Source organism: Chaetomium globosum, genomic scaffold (genome assembly GCF_000143365.1).
Source record: "Chaetomium globosum CBS 148.51 scaffold_1 genomic scaffold, whole genome shotgun sequence".
Classification (NCBI taxonomy): Eukaryota; Fungi; Ascomycota; class Sordariomycetes; order Sordariales; family Chaetomiaceae; genus Chaetomium; species Chaetomium globosum.
The window spans coordinates 3,630,091-3,648,498 of NT_165976.1; the positions used below are offsets into that span (position 1 = coordinate 3,630,091).

General features: G+C 56.5%; 6 protein-coding genes across 6 annotated transcripts in view; 2 read left to right on the top strand and 4 right to left on the bottom strand.

Annotated features, from left to right (window-relative positions):
* Positions 1 to 276: 276 nt before the first annotated feature.
* Positions 277 to 1,198, bottom strand: CHGG_01175 (uncharacterized protein; the record flags this gene model as incomplete). The annotated part of the gene is made up of 3 exons (XM_001220395.1): positions 277 to 701; positions 767 to 1,004; positions 1,097 to 1,198. The coding sequence occupies 3 exons, from the start codon at positions 1,196 to 1,198 to the stop codon at positions 277 to 279; spliced, it is 765 nt and encodes a 254-aa protein (XP_001220396.1).
* A 1,499-nt stretch (positions 1,199 to 2,697) lies between these two features.
* Positions 2,698 to 4,095, top strand: CHGG_01176 (uncharacterized protein; the record flags this gene model as incomplete). Its single annotated transcript, XM_001220396.1, has 3 exons — positions 2,698 to 2,809; positions 2,872 to 3,707; positions 3,772 to 4,095. The coding sequence occupies 3 exons, from the start codon at positions 2,698 to 2,700 to the stop codon at positions 4,093 to 4,095; spliced, it is 1,272 nt and encodes a 423-aa protein (XP_001220397.1).
* A 2,150-nt stretch (positions 4,096 to 6,245) lies between these two features.
* CHGG_01177 (uncharacterized protein) lies at positions 6,246 to 7,685 on the bottom strand (the record flags this gene model as incomplete). The annotated part of the gene is made up of 3 exons (XM_001220397.1): positions 6,246 to 6,312; positions 6,779 to 7,314; positions 7,365 to 7,685. 3 exons carry the CDS (start codon positions 7,683 to 7,685, stop codon positions 6,246 to 6,248), a joined length of 924 nt encoding a protein of 307 aa, XP_001220398.1.
* Positions 7,686 to 8,736: 1,051 nt separating this feature from the next.
* On the top strand, positions 8,737 to 10,141 carry CHGG_01178 (uncharacterized protein; the record flags this gene model as incomplete). The annotated part of the gene is made up of 2 exons (XM_001220398.1): positions 8,737 to 8,778; positions 8,903 to 10,141. The coding sequence occupies 2 exons, from the start codon at positions 8,737 to 8,739 to the stop codon at positions 10,139 to 10,141; spliced, it is 1,281 nt and encodes a 426-aa protein (XP_001220399.1).
* A 3,674-nt stretch (positions 10,142 to 13,815) lies between these two features.
* CHGG_01179 (uncharacterized protein) lies at positions 13,816 to 15,089 on the bottom strand (the record flags this gene model as incomplete). Its single annotated transcript, XM_001220399.1, has 2 exons — positions 13,816 to 13,955; positions 14,210 to 15,089. The coding sequence occupies 2 exons, from the start codon at positions 15,087 to 15,089 to the stop codon at positions 13,816 to 13,818; spliced, it is 1,020 nt and encodes a 339-aa protein (XP_001220400.1).
* Positions 15,090 to 18,355: 3,266 nt separating this feature from the next.
* CHGG_01180 (uncharacterized protein) overlaps positions 18,356 to 18,408 on the bottom strand; it is a gene marked incomplete at both ends in the record, with an annotated part of 1,171 nt that continues 1,118 nt past the window's right edge. Inside the window, one exon of the mRNA XM_001220400.1 lies at positions 18,356 to 18,361. Within this exon, the coding sequence (XP_001220401.1) occupies positions 18,356 to 18,361 (6 nt within the window). The remainder of the gene's footprint in view (positions 18,362 to 18,408) is intronic.

An 18,408-nucleotide genomic window follows, 5' to 3' on the forward strand; every position in this document is an offset into this window, starting at 1 on the left:
CCCTCCATACATGCAAGGAGGTGGGTCGACCGGGATGCTCTCCGACGAATATCTCTCCCAGGCGCCTGCTACTGTCATGAAAACATGCTCGTTCCAACCTGTTGGTTCCTCAAGTCATGTCGGTCACGTCGGTCTCGGAAAGGCGGTTGGGGTGACTTGGGTCTGAAAAGGGCAATCTGGATCTGCTGGGTAAGGTAGCTGTAGCCAAAAGCAATTGTCTATCGACCTATAACTAGGCTATAATTAGTATTTATGATTAACATCATTGAGCGCTGTTCAAACTTCAAACAAATGAGCACACATCCCCCAGTCCTGGCTCATGACACTAATCAACCGCACCGCCGGTAATGCGGGCTGCACCGTCCGCGCTTCTGTTCGGTGAATCTGCGTGGGCCAGCCACCACCATTGTCTCCATCATCAACCTCAGCGCAAACATCCACTCTGGGTCTGGCATAGCCACCAGTGCTGATTGGTGCCACGCGGGGACGGCTACATTGCGGGCCTCCCTTCCTGTCACCAACGGCCGGAGTGGCTGCGGCACGGCCCCAGCGCCAGCGAGCCGCCGAGGCGCACGTGGAACCGAGATCTCGGAGGGACGGCGGGTAATACACGTCCTCCGTTGAAGCGATGTAAGTCCCACAGGCCTCCTGACCAAACCTGTATTCGCAGCGGCGTTCCCGGCCCGGTGTTGTCGCTGACGCTGGAGCGGTCGGTCGTCGAACTCATCCTAATCGTCCGACGACGAGTCACTGCTCGAGTCAGCACAGGTCGAGCCCTCCATGCTGTCCGACTGCGGGTTGTCGGCCGCCTCAACGGTTCCCGGGGCGGCAGGGTCTGGCAGATCCGCCCGGCGGATCTCGTTGCGGAGTGGTGATGACCGGAGCGGCGCGTAGCGTTCGTGAATCTCGCCCTGGAGGGCCTGCGCCCGGAACTCCTGGAACAGTAGGCGCCTGTCGCGTCGGGTCTCTGGGAACCGTCTGCGTCTGTCGCATTTTGTTTCCCGCTGTGCAAACTCAGTGTCAATGCCAAGTCTCTTCCAGGCTTTGAGAGTGTAGACGTGGGCGTGCTGTCTGTCCCTGGGTTACTCACACGCACCTTGCCCGAGGGCTGAAAAGTGTAGCCCTGCGGTTCAGACTCCTGCTCCAGCATCTCCTCTCCGAAAGTGAAGCTGATAGGCATGTTCTCCGAGGCAGGCATTATCGTGCGGCTCGGCGGGGATAAGACGAGAGAGGCACTGGTGTCGTGGGTTGGGAAGAAGGTGCGCTCAGAAGGAAGATGGTCGTGACAGACAAATCCACAAAAGGTCGCTGTGAGTGGGTGTATTTGATACTAGCGGCTATGGGAGCCTTTAGGTTCCTAATGGAGGAGCTTGGGAGGTGATGGAAAGTTGCTCGTTTTCGCAAAGCGGAGGGCGAGGATGAGATCTATGAGGGCAATGAGATGTGTCAGTGTTGAGGGAAGTCAATTTTCTGGGCTCTTGCGAAAATGGACATAATACATCTAGGTAGTGACCAAAATCGTTCACATGTCGAATCCGCCTGCCGGTCAAAGATTGGACTCAACCTACGTAGGCACTAGGCAGGCGCGGAGACCGGGTACACATTCCGTCAACATTGCTCAGGCCGACATCGAAAACCACAACCATGACACCACCCAAGCCGCAAGCGCATTCGCGGAGCCTTCCGATGTGGTTGCGTCACGAAGTTGCAGAATCATACGACACGCACAAGCTCTCTTTTCAGCGCAAAACTGATTTTACGATTCGATCTGGCTTGTGGGCGACAAAGTTGTGTGAGTGAGTGAGAATTGTGTCGTGTCATGTCAGGTGCCCTCGACGATACTCGCAGGTAGGGAATCCCGTTAGTTGGGAAGCCGGCGTGCAACGCTGGTAAATCCTCCGTGCTTCGCCGGTCTTCATACCGTTTGCGTCCCGGTTTTGTCAGTGTATCACCCGCGCAGATCTCTTGAGCAATGATTGGGGAAACGACGAGGAGGCCATCGTCGCCATCTCAACGTTACCTGCCCGTCCTCACTCCTCCCCCGGGCCCCCACCACTAAGCCCGTTGAGACCAGGATGGGTGCCATACCGTCTGGCATTGAGTAGCAAAATTCAAGGGTGAAACTACTTAGACTTTAGTTGCCGTTTCCCACATCATGACCCAAATTTTCTTGATGTCACCACCTCATGTCCCTTCCGCCACTTTTTCGGCTGATTTCCATCACCGAGCTTGGCCGACTTTTCCAAACACAAGAAAATATATTAGATATAGATTTTAGTGGCGAGTTTTTGTCCCCTGTGTTGTTTGACAGTCACCGTCTTGTGGACGATGGGGTTTTGCTGGGGTCGCCCCTCTGAGCGCCAGGTATTTGGCTAAAATTGGCACAGTTGAACAGACCTTGAATATCAATCTAGAAATCATGGTGTGACTCTCCGGTACATAAATTATGTTGATCGGAAGGAAGGAGATACTGCCCGAGAAGCTTCATTATTACCAACGAGGAAATGTGGACGGGAAATGCATGGGGGAAAATGGTTGGACCCTGACTCCTATCATCACGTGACATCTGCACTTGATTACGGTATTTCCAAAGCTGTTCCGCCGCGACGCGTCGTTTCTGTCACCTCAATACGAAGTCTATCGCCAACATCGACTGTATCCCGTCAATAGCAGTGGTGCCGGCCTCATCTCGGAAACATGCCGCGCCACGTGGATCAGGACGTGCATACGTCTTTCGTCGAGTTTCGCGCTGGTGGTGAGTATTCCCGTCTCCCTGTCCCCCGGGTAGTAACCCGTTCCCGTATTGACAGTATGTTACCCATCGCGCTGAGCATCCTGGAGGCTGACTTCTGCCCGTCCCCACATGCATAGATGACCAGAAATGCGTTTCCGTGCAGTGCCTTTTCTGCCAGCAGGTCAGAGCAAAGAACACGACCCGACAGAAGCAACACCTCCTCCAGTGCGCACCCTATCTCCAAGCCCACCCTGAAGTCGCTCTGCAAGCTTCGGCCGCATCCGTCGCAGCAGCATCAGCTCCCGCTCCCGGGCCACAGGGACATGCGCCCCCTCCCCCACCGCACCCGACCGCCCACGATGCACCACATCCACCACACGCATCGCACCCGCCGCCCATCCCCCCCATCCCGCCCGTCGTTTCTTCCTACGGTCACGATGACGTTGCGAACGAGCATACGAACTTGAGCTTCATGCCAAATCCCCGCATCAATGGGTCGCCGAGCCACAGCCGCCCGTCGCTCGGAGTCGAGGGGACACCGGCAGCCAAAAAGCAAAAGACCAAGCAATCCCCGGCTTCGAACTTGCCCGAGATTCCCCTTCGCGATGTCCACGCAGCCTTCGTCGAGTTCCGGGCCAAGGAGGACGACAAGTGCATGTCAGCTCGATGCATCTATTGCAACCAAGTCCGCGCCAAGAATACATCCAGGCAGAGGGAGCATCTGATGGCCTGCGCTGGCTACCAGTCCGTGCTCAAGGACAAGATTCCGGCCAACAACCTCCGCCATCAGTTCGATGAGGACGACGTTGCGAGCTCGCTAGCACTGCCTGCCCCCGCTCTCGATCTCGATTTTCGAATGAGCATAAGGGTAAAGCCCAAGCTGAATGTGGGCTCCGGGCCGGCTGGTCGCCAAAGCTGGATATCCTGTATTGGTGGGCAGTGGGCCGGCAGTTGGGGAAAGGGTGTACTTCTGGTAAGGAGTTGCTGCGCATCCCCCCCTACTTTTCACATTGAAGCTAACTGCATCGATCCCACAGCCGAGTGGGCAAGACGTCCAGACAACCGTCAAGGACACCGCAACGCGCATCGACGCGCGGTACCTGATGCAGACCAACGACGAACACCCCGCGCTGATCATTTGCAAAATCACGGGATGGCTGACTGGCGAACGTGACGTCATGGAGAGACTGCAAGACCCCGTCGCCGCGGACAACGTTGCCGCCCATCGGTACCGGCTCCGCGTGACCATGGAGCTCGAGACGGGCGACGAGCGCTACCAGGAGATAAATACGGGCACCTGGCTCGGCAGTGGTTGCCGGCGCGGTGCCGAGATTGTGTACGATGCTTACCGTATCGGATGAGCGGTGCGGTGAAGGTCGGCCTCCTGTCGTAGGACAGGGTGTATCCGTCGCTCTATAGGTCCTTTTCTTAGCACAGGGGAGTATCCATCACTCTATAGGTCCTTTTTTTATCCTTTTCTTTGCATTCTCGTCGGGTTTTACACTGTAATCTCTCTCTTTATCCGGAGTTCGGCGCGAAATGGACGGGAGGGCTTCTTTTCGAAAAGCTGGTCTGTAGTTGCTAATCTACCATCCCCTCGCATCATGTTCTCAATGGCCGCCCCCCGGCGGATTTGTTGTGGCTGACTGAACCCATCAAGGATTCCTCACGCCATTCAACTCTGCTCATGACAAGCCGAACACTTCACCTCCACACTCTCCCGGCCTCCGTCTCCGAATCCGCCACCCAGTGCAGCGCCCACCTCACCCGTGCCTCCCCCCACCACTCTCAGAACACTTGATGAGCACCACCTCACCCGGTGTCTGCCGGTACTTGAAGTACCAGCGGTGGTCATATCTACCACCGTCCCGCGGTTCATTCGGTGGCCGAAGATGATGGCACTTGTGTGAGTGTGGTACTGGAACCGTGGCTCTTGTGGCTCTTGAGAGCAAACCACTCTTCTTCCCCTGACACGTCCGTCACTATTACAGTTACGGGGATCATGGCCCGTTCATTCGTGGCTTGATGATTGCTTTTTATCTCGTCATCCGTCAAATATGCATGGCACAACACATAGCCTCTTTAAAAAAGAAAAGAAAGAAAAGAAAAGAAACCCCTGTAATTGCCCTTACCTCCCAACACAACCGGGAGTGGGTGGGTTTTTATCTGCAGGGTCGCCGTAACAATTGATGGCGGGGACCATATCATGGCCCATTATCTCGATCCTATTCCTTCAATCCGTCTATGGCGACTCTGTGTTTAGTTTCGTCGTGCCGATACCAGTAGCTGAGTGGTTAAAGGCATTCGGTCCACGCCAGCCTCACTCTTCATCTACCGCGGGGTGCTGCAACCTACCCCGCTCTGCTCTTTGACATGCTTTGCTGACAGTGTCAGTGGCTGGGATATGTACCCTCATTAGGTATCACAGCGTGATTGGCGCCCACAGGCCATCACCAACTCAACCCATTAGAGCCAGTCACCTCAATCGTATGTTGGGGATGGGATGCACTCCCTCATTGGATCCGCCTATCAATCAGGGATTTCGAGAGAAGACCAGAAAGAAAGAACAGCGTGGCACCACGCATCCCTGGGCTGAGCGATGCTATTCGGCACGTTGGCTTGACCGCGATATCGAACGCTGCATGCAGGACATGTAGCGTGCTATTGGAACCAAGAGATTGGAGATTAGGATCCTCACCCGGGCTCTCTCAAGACCGTGCGGTCCGATGCTCTCTGTAGGCAAAAACCCCTGCTTGACCGGCAATCTCGCTAGGTATAACAAGAGAGCGCCGACGAATGACCGGGTATTCGGGGCGTGGGTAGTCGGCGGCAGCGCTGTGTTTTGATATGCCGGGGGCACGGCCGTCCCCTTTTGGATTCGTTTTGGGGGAGGCGGGGCTGGCTCAAACCGAGATCGACAAACTAACCAGCGAGACATTTGGGGTAAAAGCAGCCGGGAGCTCCCGAGAGGTCTCATCGCGGCTTGAATCGTTCTAGAAAAGCTACACGGGAGGTGTTTGGCGGGCGGAAAGCCAGAAATGACCTCGCCGTCCTAGTAAAATCCAGCCGGACGTTGCAAAAGAGTTGACGAGCCCCGATCTCGGTATGTCTTGGGTGCAGGACCATGCCGGGCCGGCTGCAGTGCAACCGAGCCAACAAATCGGTACGGTTGCCTATTTGTTGGATTTGGCGAACCAAGAGAGCGCGAGGGGAGCCGGCATTCGTTGACAGACAGCCTCACCAGCCATGGAAATACGGCAACGCGATTGACCTGAGGCGCGATCCCCTCCCGTTCGCAAGGCAAAGAAACACAACTAAGACACCCGGATTCCCAAGCGACGTTGAATTAGTCTCGGAGCTTGTGCTCGGGCGCTTGGCGATCGACGACCACCCCAGGCAGTTCGCGGACAGCTCCGCTCCACAGTGGGGACTTGAGCGAGGTCTGCGAACAGCGGTCAAAGGTAGGCCTCTTCTCAGACACGTTGTCTCAGGAACAGAAGCGCCATTGCCGCTAGACTAAATGACGGGTCCGCCTAGTTCGAAGCGCAGAATGACTGGCGTACATGTAGCTACAAAAACTGTAATCTGTAAAGTATGTGCACAGTACGAAGCGTCTTGGCCGTCAAGAATGATTCAAGAATGGTCGGTTCCGGCGCATCCGCTGCACCTCGCTTCGGTATAACCCATCAACCTTGTCGCCCATTTAAGGGACGGGGGACATCGGGGCATTTCTGAACGGAGTGCTGGGCTTGCAGCTTGCAGGCTTGCAATCGCGTGGCGAGCGAACTAGAAAGGCGGCTTGGGGTGGAAGGAGCAGAAGGAGGGGGTATTGCAGAATTATTTGTCTGCTCCAAAGCTCCCATTGGCGAGAACCTGTTTGGTGCTGGTCATGTCCCACCGCCGCCCTATCCTTACCGTCGCTCTTTCTCTTTTTGGGTCCCTGGGGTCGAGTGTCGGGGGCTTGAAAAATTCAATTCTTTCCAGATCCAGCCTTGAGCTTTCCAAGAGCAGAAGCCTCCCATGCTCCCCGAACTGCTTTCGTACCTGAGTGGCAGCTCTCGGCTCGGCTCTCGGCGGCATCGCCCATCGGGACTTGCAATCCTCGCGAAACGGCGCCCGCTTGAGAAAATCAAACGAAGGTCTCCGTCGGTTGGAGTTTTCCTCGGCGCGCCGCGCACCGTCACACTGCTGAGTGGTCGTCCCCGGTGAGGTCCCCGTCGCTCGCTCGCAGGTCTGTCGAGTCCCAACTTCGCACGGTTGTTAGGTCTCAGCCGGCCGTCAATGCTCGGCACTCGTTGCTGGTGATTGCCGGAGATGCGGCAAGCAGGGAGGAGCTCGATTTCTGCGCTCGGAATTCCATCGCTCAAAAGTTCGGCCGTCGGGGAAGCCAGCGCACTCAAAAGGTTGCCGAATACAACCGCCACCGTCGCCTGAACCCAGAAAATCCGAGCAATCATACCGAGAAAGGTGGGAGGGGTGGTGGGACAGCATGCACCTGGTCCAGGTGTCGCTCCCACATTCGAGGCAACGTCCATCTCGCCGGTTTGACAGGGTACACAAATCCGGTGCGTGGCTGGCGACTGTCTCAGTGTGTCCTTCAGGGACCCAGTCACACCCAAGTCACTCAGACCTGCCATTGATCGCTGAAAACCGCTGTTCTGAGTCCAGCGCCGCCCAGGTGCGGTCTTGGCTGCCCCGGCCCCCCTGGTCCGCATGTCGCACTGGACGCCTGCAATCCCGCGTTTTGAGCCGGGACGTGGGAGGGGACGCTGCATAGGAACTCGGTTATGTGCCCCGAAGTGGACAGACCAGTCTGGCCCAGGAGAAGATCACCGTCGCCTGCCTCTTCCGCTCTCAGACGGCGACACGAAGCGTTCTCCTGCAGCTTCCCGGCCAACATCCAAGAGCCCAACATCCACCACGAGCAACAGCAGGCCAACCATGCCGACATGCAGACAAAGGGACAAGTAGTAGCCTTGCTTGCCCGGACGCCCTTTGTCGGCAAAACGCCCAATCCTCTTCTCTTCCCGCAGTATGAACATACAGGCAGGGACGCTCGGCCATGTCGGGCGTTGCAGCACGTCGATCCGGAGGAAGCCTTTCGCGTTCGAGGCGCAGAATTGCGATCTCCCGTCGACTGAAGAAGGGGTGCAAGACTTTCAGCTCTATCTCGATCAATGTCACATCGCATGGATTGTTGGCGCTGCCATAAACTTCACCCCAGTATAGCTGGCCAGGGGTCATGGTTAGCCATGGGTATGTCACCCGGGAGCCTCATGAAGGGCCCCAGGGACCAAGCCAGCACCCGGATTGGCGGGCATTGCTCGGCTGGCGATGGGCACCCTTATTGGTGGGTTGGGCGCCGTCGTTCAAGACCAATGGTAGTGGGCGGTCACCCACTTGAATGACACCGCATTGCGTCCATCCTCCGCACTGCAGAGACAGAGGGGATGTGCGGCATGCCAGTGTGCTTGGCTGCTGGCAGGGAGCATTCAGCATGTACATAGCGGACCGTCCCCTCCCCTTCAATCCGTGGCTAGGCGCCCCAAGCCCAGCCAACGAAGTGGAGGTGCAGCACCTGGCGGAATCCCGCTCCTACCTTGTCTGGTGGTGCCACAAAGACACCGTCACACACGTTGGCAATGACAGTCAAGAGAGAGAGAGCTGCTCAGCCGCATTAGCACCCTATCTACCAAAGGTGCTTCTCAGGGCTCGGTCAGGCTCGAGCGAGGCGTGCCCCGTCTTTTCCACGCACGTTACTCGACCGCGGAACTCAACCTGTACCGGCAGCAGTGCGACCTGAGGGTTGCCGTCCAATGCAAATCCCAAGGGCATCCCTCCGCTCTTTTAGGCCGGACTCGGGCCCTCGGCTGCTCAGTATCGGTACGGGTTGCAACAAATCCCCCCAGTGCCACCTTACCCATACCACATCCCCTCTTTCCACGACCGCAACCAACAACGAGGCAAATCACCCAACCCTCCTTTAAAAAAGAGGGAGCACAATGAATCACGATTACGTTTGGCCTGTGAATGGGCCATCTCAGGTACGAATACTAGTAGACGCTCCCCTGCCATCAAGCTATTCCCGGGACACCCAACCAACATCAAACCCGGCTCATCGTAGTGGTGAGTTGAATGCAAACCGAGCGATGACTGACAAGCTCTCAGGCATCCGATGGATTGCACGGTAATATGCTGCCCTCGGGTCTGATGGCCCAGCCGCCTTCCAATGGCCAACGCGGCTCGTGGGCATCCAGTCAGGCGTCGGGTCACTCCTCCCGCCTCAGTGGACTCTACGTCCAGACGCAGAAACGGAGACCGGCTCACTCCTGTGGGTTGCCCAGTCCAGCACCAACCGCTCCTGCAGCATCGCCGCCCCACTGGCCGAATCACGATGCCTCGTCCGTCGCCGGATCGTGGGCTCCAACCAGCCCAATAAGCCCGGCTGTTGGCGAACCAGCGGCTGTCGGTTTCCACAGCCAGTTACTGTACCCCCCCAACACCACAACACAAGTTATCTTTGATGCCGGTTTCCAAGACTGGGTTGGGAGTACCGGCTTCCCGCTGAGCTTCGAACCTACCTACTCGGAGGGTCCTACGGACACGTCGGTCCCCAATGGACTGGCGCCCGACTTCACCACCCCGTGGCCTGGCCAGACCACCGATCCGAGCAGGCCAAATGGGCATCTCCTAGCCCAGGCGTTTAACCTTGCTCACCCACCCAACCCAACCACAGCTGTTGAGCATATTTCCCCCGGCAGCACCGAAACCTTCAAGCAGACAAACACCCCGCAACCGCACCCATACCCCCCTTGCAAACGTCCTCTCTCTCGCTCCCAGCAGCGACAACAAGCCCACAAAAGAACAAAACCCTCCCCCTCCCACGACGACAGCTTCCCACCAGCTACAGACAAAAAAACCAAAACCAACCCACACCCTTCGACAGACCCTGAAACCCCGACTTCGGCAAAAGGCACAACTCTCCGCACCGCCGCCCGCCGCGTTAAACGACCTACCCCCTCCCTCAAACCGGGCGAGTCCCCCGCCCACCAGCGTGCCCGCACCAACCACAACCTAGTGGAACAGCAGTACCGACATCGGCTACACGCGCGGTTCGAGGCGCTGCTGGATGTCTTGCCGGAGGGGATTTTAGGTGACGAGGATGAACACCACGAGAGTCCTTCGACGGGGGCTGATGGTGGGACTTGCAGGAGCGCGGGTGGTGGCGCTGTCAAAGGGAAAAATAATCGGCGGGTGAGCAAGGTGGATGTGTTGAGCAAGGCGCAGAGGGTTATTGAGTTTCTACAGGGGGATACAGAGCGGATGAGGAGGGAGATAGAAGACCTGAGGAGGGAGAGGGAAGCGGTGTTCCATGCCGGGATGGTGCGGACGCGGGGAAGAGGTTAGAAGGACGAGAGCGGGAAGATGGGAAGTTATTCTTTTCTTTGGTTGGGCTTCCAGGATTGGGATAAAATGGAGTTCAGGGCTTACTGTGGGCGGGATTGCTATCAAACAACAAAGGGACGGAGGCCAGTATTTTTCTTCTTTAGAGGCATTAGGAAGTAATGGAATACTCGGGATGTACACAACGGCACTTTGGCAGGTGACGGATATCCCTGCGTGGCGTCTGTCTCTTTTCTTCGGAGTACAACGGTCGCTACCTATCAGGTCGTCCAACCCCTTGCCCCTTTCATTGCCAGGCCTCGATGCTACACGGGGTCAGGGGCTATCCGAACTTCTAACTTCTTCCACTTTTTCACCGTCATATTATCCAACTATGACTTGTCTATCCGATCTCTCTACAGCACCTAGGCTGCCGATCTCAGGTCTAGCGGCCCTTCCTATCCGCGGTAGCCCCTGGTACTACTTGAAACAGACAGCCTTTGCTATTTCTCAGCAGTCTCGGGGACCACCTCTCCGACTCAAAGCCGACCCTAACCCTCTTTCAAGGTCGTGTTCTTGGGTATTTCGTGTTCGTAACTTACCGCCCCAGAAAGGAAAGGAGTTCGTCGCATCTCTCTCGCTCGTGCCCAGGCCGCCCGCGTCCCCGGAGCGAAACCGACAGGTATGTATGCGCATGAAAAGGATTGCCGAAAATTCCTAGCTCCATCTTGTCTCAACCAACTCCTTCGCCGCGCTGTCACCTGTAAAAATACTGCGTACGAGTCCCGTGGCGCCAAGACCATCAGGCTTCCAATATTTTCTTTAATTTCCTCCAAGAAGGGCCAAAAAGTCCCGATTTTCGAGAAGTGAAGACCCCGGACCGGCTGGAGCTCGGGCAACAAGCACGGCCCCGGGCCCGGGGCCCTTTTTTGCGGACCACCAAGACCGGGCACGCCGACCCGCCATTTCGGTGAGAGTAACTGAGTAAGACTCAAAGTCTCGAACACAGTGATCCATCTACTCGGTCCTCGGCGTCGTGCCGGGGTTCACGATTGATCTAAGGTCCCCGGCCGGCAACGGTCACCAAGGACTCGCATCTCCGCGGGACCGGCCCGAATTACAGTTACCCTTCTAGGCTACCCGTGCATTAGCGTTCTTGCATCTTCGCCGACTCCTCCATCCAACTGGAACGTTTCCTCCGGTATAACTTTTTCCGACCAACTGCTCTTCATAAGGGATGGAATGCCATCGGTGATCCGTTGTGGCCGGGTTCTCGGTGTCAACCTGAAGGAGAGAGCGGCCGAAAGAAAAAAAAAAGAAAAAGAAAAAGAAAAAGAAACGGCAATACAAGAAAAGAAACTTAGATGGGGGAACAAGCTCTTCCTACCACATAAGCGGCCCCCAAATGCACGAAACCAAAGAGCGGTACTCCCAGGAAGAAGTGCCGGGGTTTCTCGGCAGCGGTTGTCTCGTAGGAACTCGGCCCGTCGCGTTGGCCCACGACTAAGACAGCGGCGTCCCATCGCGAGCCCGATAGGCTGGCACCGAGCATTCCCAAAGTTCTGGGGCTTGAGTGCATCGAGCCCGGCTTGGTTAACCGAGTGATCGGGGTCCAGTCACTGCAACCTCCCCCGGGGTCTTTGCCACGTCCTTGACCGGCCACACCCTCTCCGCGGGCATGTGAGACAAGTCATGCGATCGCCCTCTGCTAAATCGGCCGATACACCTAGAAATGACGCCGAGTAGTGCGAGACAAAAGGTCGGGGGCAGATCTAGCAAGGGGTCTATAGAGCGACACCGCTAAAACCAATAGAGGGTCTGTCTTGTGACGCCCCTGTCCGAAACGTAACTCCTAAGCTGGTGTTATTTTTACCTCGTGCCAAACAATGCGCTTGAATATGATTTGCCACCGTAAACACTAGCTTTTCGGTGGTCTATCCGTGCGACAATGGAAGGAGCCAACCGGAGGACTAATCACCGTAACAGAAACCCAATCCTAGACGTTGATCGTGATGATGTGGCAATGTTTGCGAGCACTCAGTGCTATACCCCAAGGTGCGACTTTGCCCCAGCTATCCCTTAGCCACGCATAGACTATAACAACGCTGTGCTCTTAAGCCCCTTCCTGAGCGTGCCTGAGGTGATAGTCTGGTTATGGGGCACCGGAACTCTAATGTGATGCCAATGGTTGCATTTCCATGGTTCCATTTTGGCTGACGAGGGAGTCTAAGTTATATGAGGCTATGCGCTGCGTTAGCTTGTGTTCCCATAAGCCGACCTCGGTTTTACCGTATCTTAGGATGGGAGTTAAAGCCTAGAGTGGTCTGACACCTCACGAACATCCTACGACTAACGTTTTGGCCGTGTCAGATTATGTGCTCTAATATCTAGCAACAGGAGTGGTTCGCTCTCTATCATGCGAAGTATCATTGAAACCTGAGTGGGTAAGTTGTTAGCAAGCTTTATCAATGCCATACAAGCCCAGATCCTTGAAAGCCCGGGTTGCTTGCTAGTTCTGTCCCCTTTACCCTCCCTTTTCCAAGTATGCACGGGCAACCCCGTAAGGATCAAGCGCCAGCATCAGCAACCATCTCATCTCTGCTCCGGCACGCTTCCCGCTCGGCCCGGGACCGACACGTACGTCTCCGTTCAAGGAAGTCAGCTCGTCAACAAGCCGGGAGTTACATACTAGCCTAGAACCCGTTCGAAGCCCTCTCGCATCCACCCCTTCCTTCCGCCCCCAACCAACGGGAAACGGGGTGCCCGATACCATCTCCGGACCCGGGTGCCGAAGTATACAATCATGCATACACCAACCCAACCAACCTCGCCGGGTAAAACGCGGACGGGGTGTTTTCGGGAGTAACAAGTCTTGGCCAGCAACCAGCAACGACATGCGCGTACATGCACAAGTTATTTTCAAGTCACTATCGGAGCATCACATCATTCTGTGTCGGATATACATACTATGTAAACCGGCAGACAGGGTTACAAATCGCCTTTTGAATTGGGGATGTTTCCCAGCGCGTTATCATCATCAATGCGATTACGCCATTCCGCCCCGGGAAAACATCCATGCAGACTTTGTCTTGGACCGAGCCCTTGAACGTCGGTGCGCTAAGGATAGGTGGTGCAGGTGCCATGGGGTCGGGTCCGAAGGGGGGGCATGACCGTCGAAGGCTACGCCCCGCGCAGCATCAGCTCACGCGCGCCGGCGGCACAGCGGGATTGGGTGTGGTGTGAGTGTCCCGGGTCGGTCTCAGATAAACAAGCCAACTTTGTCCTTTTCGGCAGGCTTGCGGGTTGGCGGGCTGGCGGGTTGGGACTTGGCTCGGTGTGAATGGGTTAGTGCTCACTCACCGTGACGAAGTGAATCCCAGGCACGGGGTGAGACAAACAGGCTCAACGCTAAGGTAAGGGTCATGCACCGCCCGCGCTGGGTCGCGAAACAGAAACACGGCTTGATTGGGCAACAAACGAGTTCGAACGAGGGGGCTGCTGCCAGGTCCCTTCGAACAGGAGCAGCCGGGTCCGTGGGTTGCACCAAGGGATGGACCCTGCATGGATCTTGTGGTAGGCGAGGGGTAAGGTACCCGTCTAGACCCTCACCGCCTGGTCCTGGTCGGTCCTCCGCTGCCACGATAGGAACTACGGGGCTCGACCACAGGGCCGGATCTGGCGGGCTCGGCGCATTTCACTCACCAGCAGCGTTGGGTTGCTGACGAGAAAGATAAGCGCCGGAGAGTTCTCGGCACCGAAGCATCCGCCACACCCAGGGGATCGACGACAGTGTGAGATGCACAAATTGTTTGATACAGAGTCTCGAGAGCTTCCAAGACTGAATGGGTGGTATGTACAGAGACAACACAGCCGAAGCGCCATCTCTCGAGGCCGGGCAAAAATGCAAGTAGCAGCGCACACCTTGGTATCCAAGTCCAACAGTAAAGGTACAGCAATAAAACCAGGGTAAAAGGAAAGAGACAGAGAGAGCAAGAGAAAAAAAGAGCACCCCAAAACAAACACTCGACCATGCAGACCAGCAAACCCTTAACCGTGGGAACCCCCAAACCCTCCAATGTCAAAAACACTCACACCACCCGCTGCCGGGGTCGCGGACGCCCACGCGCTGCACCACGAATTCAAGCTCCCACCTGCCCTCGTCCTCACCCTCCGCACCACTCTCCCCGCCCTGTAGCCCCCGCAAACCCTCCTCCTCCTCCACCAACTCATCCTCATCCCCCTCCTCATCCTCCCCAAACATCCCCCCGAACCCCATACTACCACCACCACCACCACCGACCCCCGCACTCCGCCTCCGCCTTGGCGGCGACAGCACCACGCTCGCCCAGCAGCACAAGCGGCCGGCGCCGGCGGCCGTGGACAGGGCCTCGGCCTCGTCCTCGCGGAAGCCAGTGAAGTCGGCGAGCAGGCAGCGCGAGAAGACCCAGTCGGCGGCGTCGTCAAAGTGCGGCTGGATGCGGATGGGGCGGGGCGCTGTGGGGGTGGCTGTTGTTGTTGTTGTTGTGGTTTGTGGTGACGGTGGGGAGTGGGGTTTTGATGTTGCTGGTGATGGTGAGGGTGTGCGGCGGTATTGTTGTCGTTGTTGTTGGTATTGGTATTCTTCTTCTTGGTGTTGTTGGAGGTCGGTCTCGAAGCGCGAGAGGAGGGTGCGCACCAGAGAGCCGGGGAGGGCGATCTGCTCGAGCTTGCCGGGCCCGTTGGGAGTGGGGAAGGTGCTGATCTCGAGGCGGCAGTGGGGGAAGTGCATCAACGGTAGGGGGTCGGGCAGTTCGTCGTCTTGTGGTTCTTCACATAATGATGGCTCCAATTCCGTGTCGGATTGTGGGTCGTGGTTTTGGTGTGTTTGTGGTGTTTGCGTTGATGCGAGGACGTCGGAGTTGTGGAGTGCGAGATCCATTGGCGAATTCTCTTGGCCCTTCTGGGGAGTCTGTCTTGCTGCTGGAGGATGCATGATTTTGGGATGTGTGTGGTTCTTGTGTAGGAATCAATTTCCCTTCCCAATGATGAGTCGAATGTGGACGCAATGAGGGGAAAGCGTTGCGCAAGGTTGAAGTGGAGATGCGCGACCTTTTAAGAGTCAAGGTACCGAACAGAGAGAGAATTAGAACACCGAGGACTCAAAAGCACAAGAGTCAAAAGACGGCCTAGGGATGGTGGGGTAAACAATCTGCCATGCGAGAGATGCCGAGATCTTTATGTGTTTCGTTGATGCAGGGCGAAAACGCAGGGCAAATACACCTGGTAGAGAACAAGGAATGGAGGGGTTGCTCCGGGGGCTTGGTCCGAGACAATGCGGGCATGATAATGGACTTTTATTAAAAAAAAGACACGAGCGAGCGAGATCAGGAGGCGTTGGGTCCTGGCCCAGCCAGGGATGCCAAGCCCGTCGTTCTTCTGCTGGTCTGCACCTGCTTTTGCTGCAACTTGCCTGGTGCATCGTCGGGTTCCCCTGTCCAATCAGGCCTTCTCAAAGACCGAACAAGACCCGGACGCAGCTGAGCTCGGGGCAGGCCAAACGTGGGAAATGATGCACGGGCGGGTCGCTTCGGAAGTGCGACCCAATTGCCTCGAGCTTGACTGATTTGCATGCATTGCCGGCGGCAATACACACAGTACGCACAGTAAAGAGGAAACTTTCAACAACCAGGGGTCCAAGGAATGAATGTGTTGGGGCGACAGCGGTACCACGACCACAATGTCTTGGCTCTTTGGGAAGGTCTTGGATTTCCGGGCCAGCTTGGCTGCTCACAGACGACGAGAAACAAACTAACTAAAGTTAGCTCAAGGACTGGAATGCGGGAAGGGGAGCGTTTGTGGGGGCCTGCGTAAGAATGCAGAACTCTGGTCCCGAGAGTCTGGGGACAAGAATGCTGGTTCACCAGACTTTGCCTGGTTTGGGCGAGAGCGGTTGCGATTGGCTGTGCAGTGTTCTCGGGGTGCAACTCCAAGACATCTAATTGGCTGTAGAACACTGTCAGCGATGCAGCTCTCCCGAAGCGGACCAACAGTGCCTGTGCCGTCACTCACGATACCATGGGCCTGGGTTGGTCTTGGTCTTCGGGCCGAGTTGCAGGGTCTGGCAGTGCTTGCCGAACGACGGGAAACTGGAGTCAACTCCGAGCGGAACCCCGCAAACGGGAGCGGTCGCACCTGCCACCTGCCAGATGAGAGTCGGTAGTTACATCGTACATCGTGCCTGACGTTGTGCTTCCCTTTCCTTCATGCAGATGGCAGTTGCAGTTGCCCTCCACTCGCCCACCACTTGACCACCACTTGGATGACCGACCCTATTGTGACACTGTGATACAACTCTGACACTGCAACTCGGTAACCCCCGCCTGCTTGCATCGCGCATGTCCCCTTTTGGATCCTTTTCCAACATTGGGTTGCTTTCGAGATTGCGTTTGCCTGTTCAAGACCTCGGGATCCAGCACATGACACATCACCTGCTCTTGCCTTTGAGTATCATGGCCATCTTCTCTGTTCGGCTAACTTTCCCCCTGCCCTTCTCCCGTTCGCCCTGTCTTGGCCCCCACCGCGGAGCTCGGTGGAGGACAGAAACGACTTAGTGCACAGATTAGGTTGAACTAGCCCCTGAACGCCCATCTCCTTGAACGGTTGAGGGAGCTGCATATCAACGCCCTGCACGACACGATGTAACCCATTCACAAAGTTGGTTGTTGTGGCCAACTGAATTATCACAGAGGCAGGTCCTCCTCGGGAAGCCGGCCGAGGCAGGCCAGTGCATTTCGCTTCCGAGTGGTTGGGTAACTTGGGGTTGGGTAGGGCCCTGGGGTGACCGAGTGACGGGAGGCTACGCTAGCCAACTCGCATGCATGTCTCAATGACATTTCGGTTGCCAGACCGAGTCTAAAGAACAATGCTTAAGCAAACAATCACGGGCACCAACAATGGTAACCAGGGAGGCCCCCGTTTTTCCCGGTTTTAACCCCGACAACCCCCCCCCCCCGGCCCTTTGCCAATCGCCCGACACGTCAGACTTCCAGAGGCGTCGACGAAGCAACTCCCGCGGTAATCTCACCGAAATCGCAGGGTCAGGGGCTCGAGGGGATCACGCAGGGGTCATCGATATTCCCGCGGCAGCTTCCGTCGCCGTGCATTCCCGGGCTCGACTCCGGCCCTTCGCCGCGCCTTGCCGCATCGCTGGGCCGGAATCGAGGACTGGATCGCCGCCGCGCTAGTATCAGTTGGAAACGAACCATCACGTCCACCATCGGATCAACATGACGAGTACACTTGTCCCACTATCAGCCCCATGTGGGTATCCGTGCATGTCTTGGGGGTTCTAATAATGTAACCAAGACAGAGACTAGAGGTTAAAAAAAGCTACCTAGTTGGTATGTTCTGGCATTCTGAGCTGCACTAGTTATGTCATCCCCATCCAAAACTCAGATCCCGCCGAATCGTTAGTTCGTGTACGAGGGATCCATCACGCGCAGGAAAACGGCAACGGCGCAGCAGGAGCTAGTTAACAGTCAAGACTACCCACCCCCTGGGTGCCCAGTCTCACCCACCCTGCCCGAAGTTGACCCCGGTGAAGCCAAGTGAAGGGATGGCGCTGGAATCCATCACACGGGTAGCCAACCACGGCGCGCGGCACTCGCAGAATGGCTGTGTCGCCCTGCATGGGTCTAAGCCGGGTGGCACGCCCGCCCGCAATATCTCTTATGTACTGTGTAGTTAGGGCCTATCAAACAGGTTCAGACCGGAGAGGGATCCGAGCGAGCGGCACTTGGGAGGCTTGATCCGCCCTGTTGGGTTGGGATCCAAACGGCGATCGGCTTCGAGTCTTGTCCTGCCGTCGGGAATCGACCCCATCCTCGGCCCACGCCCAAGTTCACGGGACCGAAGCTATTGGTTCCCGTCAACCTTCGTCTGAACTCGTGAAGAGAAAGCTATTGGTTCCCGCCGCCCCCCTCCCCTCCCCTCTTTGGTTGGGCTTCTGGACGAGTGATTTGTTTGCTAACTATGTAATTTGGCGCCGTGGTATCGTGGTGAAGACTTGCCCACTTGGAAAAACGGGGATCATCCGAAATCAACATGCTTCGTGCTAGTCTTGCATGTCTAGTGTAGATTCAAATCGGAGGCCTCCAAGTAATGGCGCATCGAACAGTGCTAGCATGACAGGTGTCTCTGGGCCTACCAGTGTTGCCATGATGCGGCAAGGGGCTAGTTCAAGCTCAGGAGGGGCTCTTCTCAGCACTACCGACGCAGCACATATGAGCATAACTGCTCAAATTAACACACAC